Genomic DNA, 22,333 nt, shown 5'->3' with positions numbered 1-22,333 from the left:
CATCTGCCCCCCGAGAGCAGAGCTGTTGAGTCTGACCTCACTTCCTCTTCCTCCCAGCATTCTGCTCTGTTTACTCCTCCCATCTATGTTTTAACCTATGAGACCAAGCAGTTTCTTTATTGCTTAAACCAATGAAATCAACAGATTGATATATGACACTCCCACATCATATATATATATGCATATATAAAAAATGTTGTTTTATCTATGCAGAGTCTAAAAGTAGAGATAAACACCATTCAGACCCAAATTAGGCAAATTCTACACTCCAGAATTTGCTAAAAATTGACTATTACTAAACCAAATCCTAAAATGCTTTAAAATCTAAATATATACATATTTAGACATATTTATATGTATATATTTAGATTACTAACATGATGCCACAGTGGAAAATTCTGTTTCATTTCTTAAAACTACTTAACACGTTATATAAATTACCTTCAGGTAACAAGTACAAGGTACATATGAAGTTTTATTAATTAATTACAGTACTGGAATGATACAAGACCTCACACATGCTACACTCCCCAACTTACAAGGAACATTTAAAACACAATAAATTTCATGTTTAGATTTGAGCGTCATCTCCTATATCTGTCCTACATGTCTCCAAATTCAAACCACATCTAGCCCCAAGCATTTCAGATAAGGGATACTTAGCTTTGTACAAACACATTTCAACTATCTAAATTTGTAATAAAGAATTACAGAACTGCCATTAAAAAGCAAAGCAAAACAAAAAACCTAAGAATTTTTGTGCATTAGATATTAATGTATCTATATCACAGATTATCTTCAGGGAGGTTAAGGGAAGCAATCAAACATACTAATACTTCTATGAAGCCATTCACACTGAGCTACATAAAGACTATAAGAAATATCCTCAAAAAAGAAAAAAGAAAGAAAGAAAGAAAGAAAGAAAGAAAGAAAGAAAGAAAGAAAGGCCCACACATCAAAGGACAGCTTTATGTTATTGGGATTTTGACATTGAAGATAAAGGAATGAGGGCCTTTAAGTGTGGATGGTTGGTTTCAATTCATACCAAACATTGCCACTGAAAGCCAAGATTAAACTTCACACATTACAGTCACTAACATTATTGCCTATGCAAGTGCAACACCCTTCACCTCTGCAGAATTCTGCTGACAATGACATGTATTCAGAATACAGCTGTGAAGGGAGAGGAAGCGACAACAGAAGCCTGTCGGGGCCATCGGAGTGGCACGGTCCTGAACCGGAGGCTGCTAAATCAGCCACAGAAGCTCTCATATCTTTCATCTCATCTGCTCTCTCCACACAGAGCAGATAAGAAGCGGTAAATAGAATCACAGACAGATCTGAGGAGCCAGGGCACAGAGCGAGCATTCACTACCAATAGCTGACATTCTGATAACAAAGAAGAAAAATTAAACCCTTGCTAAAGAAAAAGCCTGGCTGTATAAGCAAAAGGGCCCAAATTCTAATCCCAGCTGTGTTGAACAAGCTGTGTGACCCTGAGGAACTGTTTACCATCTCTGTGCTTCCGTTTACAGCCAATGTAATGCTGATTAAGACTCTTCCGGTCTCTTAAGACTTAAGGGAGACTTACAGGAGAGTGGTGTTGGTGTGTAGTGCTCACTACAGGGAAAGACAATGAGAGAACACCCTGATCTACACACTAACACCACGGAGGACACTCACAAGAGACGGCAACTCCTTAAGATTTCCACCCATGCTTCAGAATGGAGAGCATGGGTAGTACTGCCACCTTTTAGTCTTAACAAGGATCATTTGTCGGTTCTGCATGACTTTAAACACAGCAGTTGACTTCACTGAACTTGGGAGTGTGAAGTTAGCCCACCGGTTCTCAAAGGAGGTGGTAAGTGGATCTAACCCCAGAGCGGGGATAGGAGAATTTACTCCTTTTCTATCTGACTCTAAAGCTTAAGTGCATGAAATATATTCCGCTGTTAATAAAACTTCAAAGCTGATGAGGGAAGACTGCAAGTTTGATCCTAGCCTGAGCTACACGGCAAGTTTCGTTACATTAGTAAGACTCTGCCTCTGAAATAATCCATTAACTAATTAATCAAAATTTCAGGGTAGGGGAGCAGCTTCTGGGAGATAATATTAGAAGTCAAAAAAACACTGGCCTAAAGTGGTTGTGAAACCTCTCAGTCTGACTTTATAATAGCAATGCCAAGAACCCAAAGGAAGGCTAATATAACCTCTTACCTTGTTTGAGAAAGTAAGGAGCAGTTTATATATCCTGAGAGATGTCTATTTAGGATAAAGATTTGAAACACACAGAATTTCAATATAGAAGCCCCAAGCCGTCACTAGGGAAGGAACCTCTGAGCCACAGTTTTGCTGTATTTCCCCAACAGTATAAATACCATTATTATCTAAATCATGTCTAAATACACATTAGTGACTTCTTCTTTCTAAAATAATATAGAACAAGAATAAAGCAGTCCTTGCAACTACAATAGAACTGGGGCTCTGTGGCCATCTCCACTTTGAGGAAGGAAAGATGACCTAGGAATAGAATTCATTTTTCATCGTCTCCTCCATCTAATTTCACTGCAGCCATGGGTTGTCTGACGGTATCTACAAAGTAAAGGCAAGAAAAGCCTTAAACAAAGCAGACTGCACATCCCAAAGTGAGTGGTCAACTTTTCTGTGTATGTGAAGGGGGAGGTTGTTTATAATAAAAACAAAGACGTTTCTTACTCATGAAATTTCTGCTCACAGATAAAACAGCTTCAAGGATTATCTCACTCACTGTTTTTTTTTTTTTCGAGACAGGTTTCTCTGTAGCTTTTTGGTTCCTGTCCTGGAACTAGCTCTTCTAGACCAGGCTGGCCTCGAACTCACAGGGATCCGCCTGCCTCTGCCTCCTGAGTGCTGGGATTAAAGGCATGAGCCACCACCGCCCGGCTCACTGCTGTTTTCAGTTCACCTTCCTCCCCATCTTAGTTACGAGGTCATCCAAACCATTTGTCATGGTGTAAGAACACTATGCTGCTAAACATATCAAGATTACAGCCATTCAGATTCAACTTTTCACAAGTTGTGTGTTTGTCGAGGCCTCTATCTGGAACCTGAGTATATATCTAACACACACGCACGCCCATGCTCTCCCTCAGAGTCGAACTCACATGCATGCTCTTGCTGTCCCCTTATAGTCTAACATACACACATGTTCATGTTCTCCCATCAGAGCCTAACACACATGCATGCTCATGCTCTTCCTTTATAATCTTCTCCACGGAGTTTGCAGAACCACTATAAAATCTAACTAAAAATGACACCTCGAAGTCCAACTAGGTGGGTTCAGTGCTTTGCACCAAGCCTAAAAACCTGAGTTCAGTCTTCAGAATGCATGCGGTAGATTGTGAGAACCAACTTTTCTACATTGTGCTCTGACTTCTACACCAGTGCACCCATGAGTACACACACACACACACACAGACACACACACACAGAGAGAGAGAGAGAGAGAGAGAGAGAGAGAGAGAGAGAGAGAGAGAGAGAAAGAGAGAGAGAGAGAAATAAATCTAGAGACAAAAGTTTTTCCATGTTGAGTTACCAAAAAATTATTGAAATAACTACATCACAAAGCATTCTGATATCAAATTCATCCACTGCAAAATAAGCATAGTTTGATATCAAAATTATTTCCAGAAAATCGTAATAGCCTAGAAAAGATGTTTGGGAAACCATAATTTCACTTATATACAGGCACTGCCAGTATGATGTATAAAATAAATACTTTTTAACCGATGATGGACATAAACATGCAATCAGAAAAAATGCTAACTACTACTTATGCTTTCTCACACCCTACAAGATGAATCTCTCTTATAAGCACGTGTTGTTTCAGGTTGTTATAGGCATGCTGCCTAGACAACAAGGATGGGGAAAAAAGACAATAAATTAACCAAAACTCTGCACTTAGATTATTTCAGAGGTCAGGTGGTAAATCAAGGTGTCTGCTCCTCATCTGAGGATGGCCCAGCAAAATATCACATGCTATTATAGTAGCAATTAATACTAATACCTGCCTGAAGTAGTTACAACTACCTGTGTTCCATACCAGAGAACTGCAAAATCTATTCTAAATAATACAAAGTGGCATAAGAAATTTTTAAAAAATTACTAGCAAGGTTTATTTAAAGAAAAATGCATTGCACGATTTCAAGAACGTATACAAATACACACACTGTATAATAATGTGTACTTTGTTCATCATAATTTAAAAGTAGAAAAAAATAGTAAAATACACTTCTAATAATTAGCGTATTTAGTCTGTTTCCATGAGAAAGCCAAGGAAATTGGGTTCTCAAGTAAGCAATGCACATGCTCCTGCCAAGGCTTTCAAGTTACCTTTGTTTGAGATTGATCCATGATGTTTTCAAGTACTCGGTGGTTTCTTTCACATTCCTTGTGTCGTCGCTACTGTATTCTTCCAGAAGTTTCTGCAGGACGTTATCAAATGCCATGATGACACCATCACCGGAACCCAGTTCTTGAAGCAACAGCTAAGGTGTAAGTTGAGACATAGCTGTTAGTACTTGTCACTCAGAAACTAGTAATAAACAATGCTGGTATTCCTGGAAAGTTTTAACACATTTTAGACACAAAAATCACAAGAAGAAAGCAAATAAGAGGACAAAGTCTCCAGATTATTATTTTGAATTGAATCAGACTAATTCTAGAGTAGCGGAAGGAAGGAAGGAAGGAAGGTAGGTAATGCCTGAGGAGGGGTTGGAAAGCTGGTTCAGCATGCACTGTTCTTGAAGACCTAAGTTTGGTTCCTAGCACCCACACTGGGTCAGCTAAAAATTGCTTGGAACTCCAGCTTCCGGAGGAAGACACTCTCTTTTGATTTCCACAGCCACCTAAACTCATGTCCGCATGCCCACTCTCCCTAACACACACATACACATACTTAAAAAATAATTAAAATAAATCTTTAAAAGAAAAATTGCCTCAGAAATCAGTTACAAAGTACCAGATAGTAAAAGATGAACCATTTGACTTCATTCTGTCTTCCTCAAGCCATTTGACAGTTTCAGTTTTTATGTTGTTGTTATTGTATATCAGATTCTCAGAAAACATGAATCATATTAGAATAAGCTGAGTTCTATATGTGTTTTGAGATATGTCAGCAATTTCCATGGTGGAAATGCTCTGTCCCTTGCCCCTGGATCACTCCGTACCTTAACCGTGAATCACTCTGCCTCTTACCCTTTGATCACCCTGTCTTTTACACTGGATCACTCTGAGTGTTTGCAAAGACAACAGTTTGAATGGATCAAGATTTGTTAGGCATTTGCCTAAATGTCATTACAGACACTCAGGGTACCACAGGCAGCAGCCGCCATCACAGTTTCTCAGCCCTGGAAAGAGTCAATCGATCAAGATACTTCCATGAAATCCAAATGACAGCTGAACGTTCCTGTAATGCTTTTTGTAGCAATCGTAAAAATAAAAATAAAAATCCACCTGAAGGTTTCAGAAGAAACACATCCACATGTTCGCTCGGGTAGCAGAGCACAAGTGCACAGTAAGTGTGAAAGACTGCTCCCAAACCCTCCCTCTCTGTGGATACAAAATCTACACACGCCCCTTAGATGAAACGGCATACCGTGTGCACAAAAACCTGTGCCCATTCTCCAGTATACCGCAAATCTCCTGGAAATTACTCGTATTGCTTTAAACAGTGGTTCTCACCTTGTGGTCTGTGACCCCTTTGGGTGGTGTCTAATGACCCTTTCACGGGGGTTGCATATCAGATATTTACATCACTAGTCATAACAGTAACAAAATTACAGTTATGAAGCAGCAACAAAAATAATCCTATGGCTGGGGGCTCACCATAACTTGAGAAACTGTATTAAAGGGTCACAGCATTAGGAAGATTGAGAACTACTGGCTATTAAAACAACATCAGTGCTTCGTAATTTAGTTGTCATAATAATGTGTCCACAGAATAATGGCAAGCGAACAAAAAAACTGTATTCAGCTTAAAATCTGTAGGCATGGATATTGAAGACGTGATGGCCAAGTGCATTCTGGATATGAGGATGGGAACACTGGTGACCGTGTTTTAATTGGATTCCTCTCGTCATATGTACAAAAGCTTTGCTATTACTTTGGGACAATCAACAAGAACCATAAGCATATAGAGTAATTCAGAAACTAATAGAGTTGGCCAGTTGGATTTTAAATTATACCCATGAGAAATGCTCTTGTGTAGAGATTTAAAGCATTACTTGCAGGTTTTCAATTTGTTTCCCGCATTTTCTAGATTACTATGTTTTTCCTAAACACACATTTTCATTTGAGGCTATCTGAAGAGAAAATACAATGTTACACCAAAGTGTAACCACACGTCCAACACAAGAAATGTTCGATGATTGTCGTAGAAATTTTTAAATGACACGCTTTAAACCACAACTGTCCAATTTTCTCAACACTATAATGAAGTTGATCACAAAACTGATCACTACTTGCTGCTACTGATAAAATATAGACATTAGAGAAACCACACTCATGACCTAACTTGCACACTACAGAAGTAGTCAAATGAAATAATCTCCAGAGTAAGCAGCAAAAAAAGTCATTGAATGGGGTTTCCTTTATAAATGTTAATTATGACTCTAACTGCATAAATGCATGCTTCTGTTTGCCGTATCTTTAGACAGCTTCCCTAAAGAACAAAAACTTTGTGATTCAATCGCCATACATCTCAACATGTATGTCTGAGAACATGGGAGAATATGGGAGGCCATATATAGTTAACAATATAAGAAAAGTAATCTTAACAAATGACACCACCAAAAATTATCCAATGCGTCTTACTTGATTATCGGAAACCTGTTTGCTCAGTGGATCGCGCCGGGCCTGCTGAAGCATGTAGAAGCGAGCCTCATATTTTCTCATGAGCTCTTCGGTCTCTTCCCTGTGGTCATCCCACTGCAGGCTGTCCACCACCATGTCCTCCAGCTGCTGCCTCCTCAGTTCCACCCCATGCTGTGTGCTCTCCCACTGGGTCTTCACCTTTTCCACTGGGGAGCAGGAGAAAAGGAAACTCTCAGAAGTGACTTTCAGGGGGAGGAAAATAACTGGTTCTAAGTTTGTTATGAATAGGTCTAGAAACAGACAGAGGGCAACGTGATAAACACATCTTAAAGGGGCTCTAAAGTGTGCCTGCCACAATTTTATGTATATGTTATTATATATTATATAGTCAGTAATGCTATTCAACTAGATAGATAGATAGATAGATAGATAGATAGATAGATAGATAGATAGATAGATAGATAGATACATACATACATACATACATACATACATATATACATACATACATACAAGAGAGAGGCTGGAAAGATGGCTCAGCAAGTATGTGCAATGTATAATAATACATATTATACATTTATATAGCACACCACAATGTATTATATATACATATATTTAATATACTACATATCATACATTGTAGTATGCTATACAAAAATACATAAAGAAAGATAGATAGATAGATAGATAGATAGATAGATAGATAGATAGATAGATAGATAGATAGCTTTGTATCCCATGTTGGCTCCAACTTGAGATTCTACTGACTCAGCTTCCTGAGAGCTGAGATTATTAGCACAAGCCACCAGGCCCAGCTCACCAATTTTCCTTCCTTCAGTGCTGGGCTCAACCCAGGGTGTTTTACACACAATGATAATTTTACTACGGGGCTACATCTATACCTCTTCTAAATTGTTTTATCTATGTAAGTCAGAGCCTGCGTGTATCTCCTAGTCCAGCCTTGAACTTGTAATTCCCCTGCCTCAGTATCTCAAGTAGCTTGATACAGGCCTGTGACACCTCATCCAGACATTTTTCTAAAACTATTCCTGGGGGGTGGGAGGGTGGGGGATTTGAATACCATTAATATTAATGTGCTAATCATCTAATAACAAAAATATTTACCAAACTAATAAAAATGAAAGACAGTTCCCTGGTTTCTGTAGTCACATAATTTGGTTTGACAATGGTGATACCTAATGGTGCTCTACGATAACACTTAACACAGAGGCACAGTCTCCATCTGCCTGCAGTGGAGAGTCTCTCAGGAAAGAGCACTTTTTAGATTTGCTCTGCTTGGGCATTAGGTCTTTCTGGCAGGCAATATGTTTTATATTTTCAAGCTCAACAGAAACACTGAGAATAAGAAATTACAAATTCTGCATACCTGTGAGCTCACAGTCATAAAATTTCTTCCTGGCATTTTACCTTCCTATCCCCACTACTATTTCTCCTCTTGCTTCCTCTGTATCTGTCTCTGTGTCTTTTTTCCTTACCTTCTCTCCTTTCCCTCTCCAAGAATACTACTCTATCCTCTCCTTTCTTTTCATTTTTATTTTTAAATCTTGGATCTAAAAAAAGAAAGATTTACGGAAATTTAAACTTTTGGTTCGTCACTACAGGGAAAGTTCATGATGGTAAGCTGAAATATCAATAAATAAAAGTTCTACATATCAGCCCATAGATGGCAAAAAACGAGGGGCAGTGATGCTCCAGACAAGAGACAACCGCAAGGGCTGAGAAGATCAAGCCTTAGAAAAAAAACTTAACTACAAGACAAGACTCCAACCGGGGAGCTGGAGTGATGGCTCGGCAGTTGCTGCTCCTGCAAAAGACTCAGGTTCGGTTCCCAAAACCCAAATGGAGGCTCACACTACCTCTTACTCCTTCTAGGAGATCCAGCGCCCCACTGTGTCCTCCACAGGTACCAACATACATTTGATGCACATATTTCCATGTTGTACATACTATCGGCTTAGAGTTGTTCAGAAGGCTAAAGGACTTTCTTGTCATAAACTCTATTAAACAGCTCAATGAGTTATAATTTTTAAAAATTATCCAATGAGATACGTTTTATGTTACGTTGTTTTAATGATGTAAAGAAATTGCTGAAGTTTTTAACTCAAGGAACAGGAAGATAAAACTATGGTGATACTCTTGTTTTCAGTTAAAAACTCACATAAAGTACTTAATGCCAATTCTATTACTGATACAGCTCATTAATTTGAACAAATTCAAGATAAAGTATCGAACAAATTCTCTTATTCATTGTAAACGATGAACACAAGTTACTATAAATGACACATAAGCTGATAAGGGCTCTTTATATACAGTAAGTAATGATGAAGACTAGATGGGTAAGGGAGGGAAAGTGGGGGAGAGATGAGGAGAAAGAGAAGGAGGAGATAGAAATCAGAGACAGAAATAAGTGGGTGAGGGAAGATGGAAATAATAATAATTAATAATAATAATAATGAGAGGTGGGCTCTAGCTCAGCCAAGAAAGCACTTTCCTAGCGTGCAGAACGTCCTAGGCTCATGCAGAAACACTAGGAAAGTTTGACACAGTGATGGAAGCCAGCAGTCCTAGAGCCCAGGAAGTGGAGGTAACATAATTATAAATTAAAGGTAAGTCTGAGTCCAATTTGTGTCTTTTAAAAGATCTATTAAAGTAAGTCCTGATAAGATGATTATCATAAAGCAAAATGGAAGGCTGCTGGAAAGGGTTTAGGGCCAGGAACAGAGCTCTCCCACCAAGAGAGAGAGGACAGATCTCTCCCAAATCCCCCATTGTACAAGATCCATAATCAATTAGTGAACAAACTCAGGAAAGTTGACACAGAGTGTCTCTTTGAGTAGAAATGAGTTACTGAAATTTCCCATCATCTCCTTTAGTAACCACACTGTTCCAATTATTATGAAACAGAAAGCATCTACCACGCCTACAGCTGACTTCCTTCCCTCAAGAAAAATTCAACTTTGCTCACCCAGTCTATATTCTCATATGTATTTACTGAGTTTTTGAAGTCCACCTAATGGGAGGCCCAGAGGCCAAGTCTGCGCATGGGAGAGAAAATGAATGGAGCTAAGAGATCCTCAGTGGATTAATGGGGAATGAGGCTGTAGCAGGAATGAAAGAGAAGAAACGGGGTCCACTGGGGAACACCGCTGAGTGGGCAGGAGACACGAAGTGGGTGACATGTTAGCTGCTGAGTAATTTCTCCAGTGGAGAAGAGACCAAATTGGAAACAAAGAAACAAAGCAGACAAAGTGTGAATAGAAGGCAATGGGCAGAAGTGCCAGGAGCTTTGAACCATGACCCAGAGCGGGCAGGGATCTGCAGGGCACAGGGACAGAGGAAAAATAAAATGAAGGCCACCAGACACCATTCCTGAGAATCCAGACTTGCTTCTGTGTGCTAAACAAACATAGAATTTTAACTCAACCATTAATTTCAAACAGGGACATTTCTCTGTAAATATTTCATTTGTTCATTTTATTGCTTGTTTAATTATCCTGTTAACTACGGTATCCCCACATGAAGCCAAGCACAAACAAAGCATGTACGGAGTGAATTCTGAAGGAAGTGTAGGAGAAATGGTGACACCTAGCTTCAGTGAGTGGAGAGAAATGGCAGAATGGATTTGTGTGACTAGGAGCTTGGCTAGCTTTGTTCCAGCAGATGTCTTTAAAAAAAAAAAACACTAACATAAGAGAAAAAAAATATGTATAAGAGTTCAGAAGAGAGGTATGTGGAGGCTTTCAAAAAATGAAAAGAGAGAGAACTATTTCCTCCTAAACAAAGAGTATCAGTTACCAAATAACAATCTCCAGCAGAGTAATCTTTGAAGATGTGTGTGAACATTAAGGAGAGTGGCTGATATTCTATAGAATATATGGGTTTTTTTTTAAACTTACGTTTTTCTGTGATTGCTGTTCTCACATCTGAACTGGAAGCTTTGTTTTTCAAATTTTGTGCCAATGTAAATACATAATCAAGTTGAGGATGGCGCTGTTCTAAATCAGCCTTTGTGATCTGGCAAGAGACAAGATGGAGGGGGATTAAGGCATCATACAGCAAGTCCCTAACTGCAAACAAGTTTGGAGGTAGCGGTTGGACGTTTTCTTCTCTAAGAGGCAACCAAGTATCGGCAATCCATCAGAGGAAGAGCACTTGATCTGAAGTCACAGGCCTTGAGTTCAAATCTCAGATTTTCCAGGAAGCAACAGAGTAACCAGGAGAGGAAACCGCCCTTCCCATGTTGCCCCTAGCTCAGTTACATCTTCTAAGGAAATTAAATCAAGGCACGCTCCCTGAAAATGCTCTGAAAACATTAGCGATTATTGCTGCTGACTCCTTGTGTCCCTGTTCAATATCAGATATGAATACACATAAGGATTCCCCCCAGAACAGCAGTTCTCAACCTGTAGGTCATGACCCCTATGGCAAACCTCTATCTCAAAAAACATTTATATTATGATTCATAACAGTAGCAAAATTCTGTTATGAAGTAGCAACAAAAAAATAATTTTATGGTTGGGGTCACCACAACGTGAGGAACTGTATTAAAGGGTCTCATCACTGGGAAGGTTGAGAACCACTGCCCTATAAAGATGAAGGCGGCATATTAGAAAAGCAATAGTTACAGTAACTGCAAATGAATCAACTATAAAATGAGCCACCCCTTCTTCATGGACTATGTGCCTTAGTTGATAAATAAGACAGGGACTCAGAATTCCAGGAAGAGTCCATTTTAATTATAGAGCAAATAAATACCATAAAGATTAGAAAACACAGCTGGCAGTACAAACAGCAAGTGAGAGGATTTGCCCAGCCATCTTGCTATGAGCTCACTAATTCTGTAGGTCTCACTCGCTCCTCCAGGGACACGCACTCCCAAAGTAATGACTCAAGCTTCACTTCTAGATCCCAGGGCTTGATTCTACGAAGGCTGCCGACTTCCTTCCCACGGCACGACAAACTCAAAACTAAGTTACTCAAACAATCATTTGTGCTCCACTTTCCTCCTTTCCATTTCCTCTGTTGGGAAGCAGCAGCATCTCAGCCCCTCACAAAGGGCTCTTTCCCTTGATTTAAGCATCTCTTGCCTGCCATCCATCCTCACCTTCTACTAAAGCAAAGCATTGTTATCAGCGGCTCCCAGCCACAATTCAGAAAACAAAAAGAAATGGGGAGTGATGCTTGCCAGCTGCTTATAGACTCTTAGAGTCCACAGGGCTTTACGCAGCTTTGCGAGCCCCTCCTCAAAGAATTAAGTTGCTTTTCCAAAGCATCACTTCCAAGAAAAAAGAAAAGGAAAAAAAAAAACTTTTGCACAAAACATTGATAAAGTTCCCTATCAAACTCAAGCTGTCTGTCTGCGATGCACAACGGCATTCACATTTTACCTCAAAAGCCCACCTCCAACGCATGGCTATTGAAGCATCCCACCCACTCCTCAGCCCGTCTCCTCTAACAGGTGGCTGACAACCCTTGTGACACTTACTAGAAACTTCTTTGCCAGAGAAACATGTCTGTTTGATGTGCTTACCTCCGTGACCTCTTATAGCAAAGGTTAGCAACTTTCTGATGCTGCAAACTCTTTAACACAGTTCTTCATGCTGCGGTTACAACCCAACCATAAAATTATTACTGTTGTTTCTTCATAATTGCCATTTAGCTACTATGATGAATCTTGATGTAAATAAATGATACACAAGATATCTGATATGCGACCACTGTGAAAGATAGAGGGGTCGCAACCCACATGTCGAGAACCACAGTCTTAGACACGTGGAGCTCTTGGAAACATGGGAATAAATCAGTGCCGATGTCACCAAGTTGTTATGAGATAAAACATGCGAAAATAGGAAAATGTTCATCCCACGTTAAGCACTTAGTAGACGTTAGGAATAGCTATTATTTTATTGTGTATTTCTACTTAGAATATTTCTTTCAGTGTTGCTCTATAAAGATAATATACTAAATATGGAAAAAAAATTTTCCAAGTTGCTGCTTGGTGGACAATGTTCATTAAGAGAAAAAAATGCACATATATATGTGCTGTGCATTTTTTCTCTTAATGAAAATATACATAATTAGAAAACATTCATTTCTAAGAAGATATATATATATATCATATATATATATATATATATATATATAGTCAGAAGACATTCTAAGGTCAGAAGTAAATGAACTTATTATAAAATCAGAAAGAAAAACATACTTTTAGAAATTATCCTATACTATACTGGGCATTAAATGGAAGAACAGTTTACAGATAAGCTACGCCCAGCTGTATGGCAACAGTATTGGAGTTTTACACCTAGTCCTCAGTTCTGTTTGAACAACATGAGCTAAGAGAAGAAAAGTCTTTTCTTTGGCCCTGCCTGACAGAGAAGGAATATTTTAAAACTCCTTTCCTCAGAATTTAGGATAAACAAATGAGATCCAAGGTGAGGGGGATTGCCTTGGCAAGCCTTTCCATTCTGCACCTACTTTCATCCGGGAAACTGTCTTATTGATCTCTGCCACGTCTCCCACAGTGACAATGTTGGACTTCAGCATTTGGTCGATCAATACCAGCCAGTCGGCCAGCTCTGTGATGGTTTTATCCAGATCAGCGGGAACTGAGATCTCTGGGGCTCGCAGAGGCATATCCGAAGCAGATGATACTAGCACCACCTTTTGGACATTGGGGTGAGCTGAAATAAGGATGTAACGAAACAGAAATAGTCAACAGGCTGTGATGACTGTGATATGTAAGCTCTGGCATGCATACGTGTGTGTGTGTATTTAAGTCAAATTTTGTTTCTCTAAGAAGCTCTTGTTTTTCATGTTGAAATGCCATGGCTTGAAATAACCACGTGTATTTATTTGACAGCCATACATCCAATACAACATAGAGCCTCACAGAGTTCCAGGCCATCAATAATGCACATATGATCAATACTAACCCAAAACCAAACCAGCAAATAAACACACAAAGCATGACAAAATTAGAAGCATGATTTCATTGGGTCAAGAGATCTTATTCAATTATAAGGCCAATTTATTCTTGATCTTTTTGTTCTTTTTCATTTATGTTATCACATGTGCATATTTCGTTCTCTCTCTCTCTCTCTCTCTCTCTCTCTCTCTCTCTCTCTCTCTCTCTGACACAGGGTCTCAAAGTGTAGCTCTAGCTGGCATGGAATTCGTTATGTAGACCAGGTTGGCCTCAAACTCAGAGATCCACCTTACCCTGCCTTCTGGAATTAAAGGCCTGCAGTACCACACCTGGGCTGCATTATCTCATTCTTAACAAACCATTACATGAATACCTATATGAGAATCCATGCATGTGTTCACTGACTTTTACAACATGCTTCCATTCAGCTGAACCTGTAGACATCTCCCGGAATCTGTACTTTAACAAAGGGCCTAAAAGAAAAGTCGTTTTATGTATAGTGTTTCCACATTGTCATCCTCTAACTTAGCAGAGATTTCCCAAAGTAGAATTACTGGATCAGACAACATTTCAACTCCTGGCCAAACAGAATTTACATATCCAGCAACTGGCTGAATACCCTACATCTACATCAACAGGGCTCCATCTTGGTGCACACAAATGCACACCTGCATCCATTATTTTAATTAGTATTTTTATGCTTCTGAACCAAATGTGGTATACTAAGTAACTGTAGGCTTGTTTGTTTTTAAATCTGTCTCCTTATCCATTCAGATGAAAAAATAACCACTTGTCTCCGCATGAAAACAATGCAATTGCCTGGCTTTTGGTTAGTTCGATTTTATTTCCGAGGTCTGTATGTTCTCTCTCCTGCCCCTCCTCCCTAACTCCTGCTTTGTAAATACTTAAATCTTAGCCACCATATGAAAACAAGGTCATGGTGGGGAGGGCAATCCTCTTAGGACTTTTTTATTTTTATTTACTATTGTTGTCTGTGTGTGCGGAGGTGCCAGGGTGGCTTCTAGGCTCTCACATTTCATAGGAAGCACTGTTACTTGCAGCATGATCTCACACAGCCTCCCAAAAGTCAAGTATGAACTGCTTGTCTCCTCCAAAGATTTGATAAATGACTCTTACTCTTTGTTTTAGGATTTTTGCTTTTTGTTCATGTGTATGAATATTTTGACATGTGTATGGATGTTTTACCTGGATACATGTCTATGCATCATTTTGTGTGCCTGATGTGCACAGAAGCCAGAAGAGACCATCAGATACCCCAAGAACTGGGTTACTGACAGTTGTAAGCTGCCATGAAGGTGGTGGGAATTGAACCCAGATCCTCTGGAAAAACAGTCAGTGTTCTTAACCACTAAGCCATCTCTCCAATCGCTTGCTTTTGTTTCTTAATGAAGAGAAGTTAACAGTTACATTGCTCTAGTGTCAATATGAGATGTAGTTAAAATAATACCTACATCTATCCTGAACCTACTTCAAATTCAGTACAATTCTAATAAAACCCTAACTGGTACATATGCAGCTTGGCAAAATCATAGATGCAAATGTCTAGTTGTGCCATAAGAAAGATATACACACACACACACACACACACACACACTAAGTCTTAAAAGAAATATTTGTGCAAGGAAATATGACCTGCCAGCGATTTAGTTGTACTTTTGACCAATGGTAACCACCTCCCTATATAATAAACTCAAAAATTCAATGAATGAACAAGATTAAAGAGCCACAGGGCACACGGGACAAAGAGACCTGACCTTGGAAGTGACAACATTCCAGAAGCGTGCTGAAGAACTTATTGTTCATCAAACAGTGCAACTTGATAGCTAGCACGGGGAAAGGATGTGATAGAATTTAACTTCATGTGCATAAAGGGAAATCAGTTGCACTGAAATCAAGGAATTAAGATGCAAAAGAATATATTTGATTCCGGCACATGCGTGAGCATGCGCGCGCACACACACACACAAAAGACAGGGAAAGCTACTAAAAGTATTAATATACTATTAAAGATCTAAAATTCTGAGACAAGCACAACAAAGAGGTATTTTAAACTCTCTGGGAACTGGAGAGATTGCTCAGTGGTTAAGAGCACTGATTGCTCTTCCAGAGAACCCAGGTCCAATTCCCAGCACCGACAAGGCAGTTCACAACTGTCTGTAACTCCAGTTCCAGGAGATCCGGCATCCTTACACAGACATACATGCAGAAAAAACAGCAATGCACATAAAATTTAAATTTAAATTAAAAAAATCTCTCAAAGACTAAGAGAGAAGGCATTTGCTATGCACACAAAATTAATTAGTAAACAAAACGTTTTCACGCTTTGAAGTCCTGGACAAGGCAGCAGATAACCCACTACAGAGTAACAAGAAAAGCAGTTCAACATGAAAATTGAGAAAGTACAAATTAAACCAAAACCAAAATACTTTGTAGTCACAGACCAACAAAGTAGGCAGGTCACAGGCTAGAAATGGACAGTTGAAAAGATCTGGCCTTTTTATGCCTTTTACAAGATATAACAACCACTACCACCACCACTGCTGCCACTGCCGCCACACTCATTTGCTTTAATTGCTCTGCCAGGCACACAATGGCGCATCACCGTGGTTAGGGTTTACATCATCACTACAGACCAAACCCAGAAACATAAATGAGAACCTAGCTGTCATCTGCAGAACCAGATGCTTAGGAGATTATAAAAGGGAAGCAATGTCGATTTCTTAATTTTCATCTTACTTCCAAACATAGTTGATGTTGATATTTTAAAACTATGTTTTGTTGAAGCATAACAGATTTATTATTGCTATTTTTAAGCATATTGATAACCAACAATTTTGAAATTTCTTATCCTAAATAAAAGAAACCTAATGTCATTCCATTTACATAAGATATTCAAGATGGACCAATCCATGGAAATGGCATGCACACTGATGGATACCAGAGGCTGAGAGTTGATGGGGAGGGGTCGAGAAGCTGCTCAGGGACCAAGAACTCTAACTTCAGAATAAAGAAAATATTTTGGAGCTGCATAGAGGAGGAGCTTGCACAACACTGTCAATGAACTGGAAGTTCTTGAATTATTTATTTTAAAAACAGTTCATTTTACTTGTAGTATGATTTTAGAAAAAAAAACACTTAGCTAAAACATTGAGTAGGCACTGGAGAGATGGCTCATCAGTTAAGAGCACATATTGCTCTTGCAGAAGAGCCAAGCTCAGTTTCAGCATCTACCAGGGAAAGTTCACAATGGCCAGAAGTTCCAGCTCCAGAGAATCCAGCCCCTTCTGGACTCTTCAGGCACCTTTACCCACACACACACATAACACAGAAACACACACAGACACATCATTTGAAAGCTATAGAATTTTTAAAAAGCAAAAAGTATTGTGTAGAAGGAAAGTCACATTGAGATTGGCTTCAGATCACATATCTGTTCCGAGGATGACTGTCCTAAGGAAAACAAGCCTGCTGTAAAGAGGTTTTACTGCCGGTCTTTTATACAGCTAAGCATATATACAGCTTCCCTGCTCGTCTGTCGTAATGATGCTTTTTTAAAAAGATAAAGCTTTACAGCTGCATACCGTGCAGGAAATTTTTTCTTTGTGTTCCTGGAATTAAAGCTGCATATTTTTTTTTTGAATCAGCAAAATGTCAGTTCAAGGGTTTTAGATATGAATCAAGAAAATCAATTGGGCCACGGGGATTTCTAATGCAAGGTGCTGGGGACAGTCAGCAATAAAGAATCCACCCTGAGTCGTACACAAGTCTCGACATGAAGAAGGGAGTACATATGTTTTGGATTCTCAGAAAACAAAAGAGAAAAGGAGAAAGAGGAGGTGGAAGAGGAAGAGATGGAAAGTTGACCACAGGCAGGAGGCAGCAGGTGGGCCATGGAGTTGGTGGGAAAGCGGGGGAGGGATGTGTGAAGCAAGGAACAAAGGTAAGAAAATCTCCAGGAGCAACTGGCAACGAGAACTGGGTGGCCAGGGTTAACCGCATCTGAAATCTGTCCTGAGACTCACAGAGGGCAAGGACAGCAAGGCGGTTCGGAGAGTCTACAAGGCAGCAGAGACAGTGGCTACGTGATCTACTTGGGACAGAGATAGAAGGAAAGAAGCAGAAATTATGAGAAAACACACAATGTTCTCCATATCTAAGGGAATAATGTTTGCTAGTGCATGATTTCCTGGGAGTTGGAGCTTTCAAAACCCCACCCCATGATCAGGGACAAATTAAGCACACTACACGTATGTCATTGTGGCAGGTTATATCTGATGACTGCTGCATCTCTCCGTTAAATTAACTTAATATTTTCCACCTAGCCCCTCTCTTTCATTGAGCTGGATGCATGACCATCCGGGTATTTCTTGTTTCAGGGAATGAAAAATCTCTTCAACACTGAGCATTCCAAACAGTATGAATTCAGATTATGAACAGCAATTGCATAACTTCCCCCACCCCCAGCATTATTCTAACAGTAATCTCATCCTGTAAATCCATGCTGATAAAAATAATCCCTAAAGAATAAATGATATCTTACCAGTAATCTTTGTCTGTGAGGCAGAGCAGGGATCATGGGTGCGTGTCTTCAGTATGCTAGGCACTTCTCTGCATATCTGTAGCATCAAGTCAAGCACAGAGAGAAAATAAAGATGATTGTATGTTCAAAAGACAGCCACTCTTCTAAATGATAGCTCAGTCAGCTTTCTCTTGGTTAACACCTAAGCTTGCATCTCCATCTTCGTTGTACACTGTAATCTTATTGGAGCCCTTACCTTCCCGGACTTTAAGTTCAAGAATGCCAACCAATGCTTAACTGTGACCCATTCGCACCACTGAAGTTGTCTACTTTCCTTGCAACTAAATTCCTGTAAACATCTGTGATGTAGGATGCCCCTCTGTATGCTGGGAATACTTTTTATTACCATTGGTTAATAAAGAAGCCATTTTGATTTATCACAGGGTAGCATATACCTAGGGTGGGGAGTTCAAACAGAGAGACAGGGAGAAAGAAGACAGGGTCCAAGAGACATCAAAGAAGCAAGATTTGAGGTAACAACATGACCACCACTGTGGCAATACATAGATTAATAGAAATGGGCTAATTTAAGAGGTAAAAGCTAGTTAGGAATAAGCCTGGGCCATTGGCCAAACAGTTTGGAATTAATATGAAGCCGCGGAGTGGTTATTCAGGAACTGGCAGATGGGAGAGTAAGCTCTAGCCACACATCTATAAGTCTGACTTTCTCCCTATGTCTCTAAGTTTCCTTCTTAAATTCAGTTTTCTGTTCACCCATCAAATGGCATCTCACTCTTCATTTCCTACAGAATTTTCAGAGGCTAAGGACCCTTCCCCCAATAATATATCACTTCCATTCAGTTCTCTGTCAAGTAAATGAGCAAACACATCCAAATCTCAGTTCATAGTCTCTATCTTGCCTGAAATGGTCTTCGTAAGCAGTTCTCGAGACCCTTCCTGATCTGTCTGTATCGATTCTTAGGATGGCTCCATCCTTCCCTGCAGGATAGCTAGGGAATCTTTCAAAAACAATAGATATCCTTTTCCCTCAAAGTGGAGAATTCTCAAGACAGAGCTCAAATTCCATTGAGTACCAGACATGGTCAATGTACAGGATCTGGTCTCTAGAGTTATCACTCAGGTGTCTACTGTATATCCTTTGAGGACACATATGCACTTCATAGTGGCTGTTCTAGACCCTCCCACTTTCTGTGTTTCCCCCCCTTCAAAGTCCATTCCTTCACCCCTCACCTGAGCAGTGCTTACTCATCTTTTATAAGTTAGCCTAGAGAAGATCTGATCTCCACATAAGCCTTCCTTGGCTACCCTGAAGTGTGCTAAGTGTCCTTATAAATTCCTAGCTTCAAAGCTTTAATTTTTGGTTTCTTTGTCTTATCCATGACAAACCCACTAGGTGATAAGCAATATCATTTTTCCTATGCTCCTCATTCTTAAAATGGCTCCTTACATGAACTAGGGATGTGGCAAAGACCCACTAGGTATATAACAGAATCAAATAAATGAAATATTTCAGAATAGGGGTTCCTAACATGTTTTAGATTCCCCACACAGTAAGCACTGCTTTGTCTTGCATGCCATAATTCTACAAAGTGGGCAATATTAAAATCTATATTAATTCAATTCCTGCAGTATGAAGCTTCAGTGTTGTCTAGCACCGTACTCTCAAACTGACCGCCATATCCTTTTCTCTCCAATACCAACCAACATATTCTGCATTCAATAAAAATGAATGCCCTGGTTGAATACATACAGATGGATTCAGCAAGTGACACAGGAGCCAATCTGTCTGGTGACGAGGGCAAGAAAGAGAGCATCTGATAAAGTCAGAGGTAACAGCAAGGCAGCCTATGAGTAGCCTTATAAATCACAGTAAGACATCAGCTTTACTCCCAGGAAGACGGAAAATCGTTAGCGGACATCGTTCTGGGGAGTTACTGGGTCGGTCTCACATATCTTAACAAAGCTTCGGTTACTTTGCTGAAATGATGCTGAGGAAGGGTAGCAGAAAAGACCCGGAGGAGAGCTTTTCCAGAGATGATGATTGCTTAGGACAAGTCAGTATCAATATAAAAAAAATGCTATTTTTTCCCAATATAAGGAAAGCTGAAACAATTGTGCAGAGACATTCATGGCCAATCAACATCTAGAGATCAAAATTTTCTCCTCATTGGCCTTATCACATGTAGCCATCTACCTATCCTTCAACCCATCCATCCATCCATCCATCCATCCATCCATCCATCCATCCATCCAGTACATGGAAGAAGCAGATGACAGTGGCTTCAGAGAGAGAGAAAGAGAGAGCAAGAAAGGGAAGAGCTGTCTCTTTACTGAGTTTACTGAGATATAATATACATATATAATTTACATATATAATTTATGTGCTGTAATAATGACTCAGCATTTCTGATTTCAGCAAAAATTATGACATATCATTAACTGAGGGATGAGTTATGTCCTAAGGTCCATGAGTAAAGTAGAAACCAGGAGTTCAATTTAAGTTTTGCAACACCTCTTAGATAACCCAAGCAGAGACATAGAACAGGCCACTGAACATACAAGTGTAGAGTACACAGAAATGTTCAGGCCAGAGATGCAGATAACAAAGGGACCTCCTGGGCAATAACTCCTAATCACAGAGACTGGGCCTATAAGGCATAGATGGATAGATAGATAGATAGATAGATAGATAGATAGATAGATAGATAGATAGATAGGCAGAGAGAGAGAGAGAGAGAGAGAGAGAGAGAGAGAGAGAGAGATTATTAGATATAGGATAATTCTACTTCCTTCTTCTAGTTCCTCCTCTTCTTTCTTCTGATTCTCTTCTTTTTGAGATAGGATCTTACTATACAACCAAGGCTGGCTTTGACTATACCCTTTTCTTGCCTTTGCCACCCAAATGTCAGAACTAAAGATGAAGGCCAACACATTTGCCATGACTTCCAGTTTGATAGGATTGAAAAGAGAGTAAAGCGACTGAGAGCCAAGGGCAGGACGCATCCACTCAATGGCTCAATAGGCCACATTCATGGACACAGTGGGTACCTAGTCAAAATAAAAAGAACCCTAGGATTTCATCATTTCCACTGCAAAACAAAGTAATCACAAAAGGTAACAACTCCCATTTTAGTGTAATTTTTGTCAGATGTCACTAAATTCCAATGGGTCCTAATAATAAATGCATACTGAAGTAATAAAATCACCAAAAATAAACAGACGTGGGAAAGTCATGTTCGACATCAAGAAGCTATTTTTGGGTCTTTGTTTTCAGAGTGCAATTACTGGCATTTTATTGCCAAGTTCCAAAAGACATTCATAACTTGGTGTGCTACATAATATACAGATCCCCTAGGATATTATTGTACACAAAGAATCCAGTGTACAATATAAAGCATTCTTTAAGTATACATGTGATGATGAGTGCAGAAATATGGAATTATATAAAGAGCTGAATAACCCAAGGATACGGGGCCTGTATCTGCACACTGAGAGCAGCAGCAAGAGAATGATTTTTTACTCATAAAACCAATAAATATGGGCCAGCAGGAGGGCTCAGCTGGGAAAGGTGCTTGCCACCAAGGCTGACAACCTGAGTTTAACAACTTGAGTTCCCTGGAACCTACAGTGGAAGAGAAGAATTGACTCCCAAAAGTTGTCCCCTCAACTTTTACTGATATTGATTTTATTGAATATTGGGTAGCCGGGTGGTGGTAGCGCACGCCTTTAATCCCAGCTCTTAGGTGGCAGAGGCAGGCGGATCTCTTTGAGTCTGAGGCCAGCCTGGTCTACAGGAGCTAGTTCTAAGGCTCTAAAGCTACAAAGAAACCCTGTCTCAAAAAACCATAAAAAACGTTATTCCCATTCTCATTCTCTCTCTCTCCCTCCCTTACTCTGATGCATGCACACACACACACACACACAGACACACACACACACAGACACACACACACAGACACACACACACA

At 39.7% G+C, this 22,333-nt stretch overlaps 1 protein-coding gene across 4 annotated transcripts in view; it reads right to left on the bottom strand.

Moving 5' to 3' along the window:
- The window catches only part of Utrn (utrophin), a 521,838-nt gene that overhangs the window by 265,275 nt on the left and 234,230 nt on the right, over window positions 1-22,333 (bottom strand). For all 4 annotated transcript variants that reach the window (XM_013351419.2, XM_026786362.1, XM_026786363.1 and 1 more), the window contains 5 exons: window positions 18,366-18,441; window positions 13,354-13,559; window positions 10,770-10,887; window positions 6,853-7,058; window positions 4,372-4,526 (listed from right to left, as the gene is read on the bottom strand). In XM_013351419.2, the coding sequence (XP_013206873.1) occupies window positions 4,372-4,526; window positions 6,853-7,058; window positions 10,770-10,887; window positions 13,354-13,559; window positions 18,366-18,441 (761 nt within the window). The remainder of the gene's footprint in view (window positions 1-4,371; window positions 4,527-6,852; window positions 7,059-10,769; window positions 10,888-13,353; window positions 13,560-18,365; window positions 18,442-22,333) is intronic.

The sequence above is a fragment of the Microtus ochrogaster genome, linkage group LG4, assembly GCF_000317375.1.
Source record: "Microtus ochrogaster isolate Prairie Vole_2 linkage group LG4, MicOch1.0, whole genome shotgun sequence".
Taxonomy (NCBI): Eukaryota; Metazoa; Chordata; class Mammalia; order Rodentia; family Cricetidae; genus Microtus; species Microtus ochrogaster.
The sequence above is the reverse complement of the archived record's forward strand: the minus strand, read 5'-3'. Positions and strand labels throughout refer to the sequence as shown.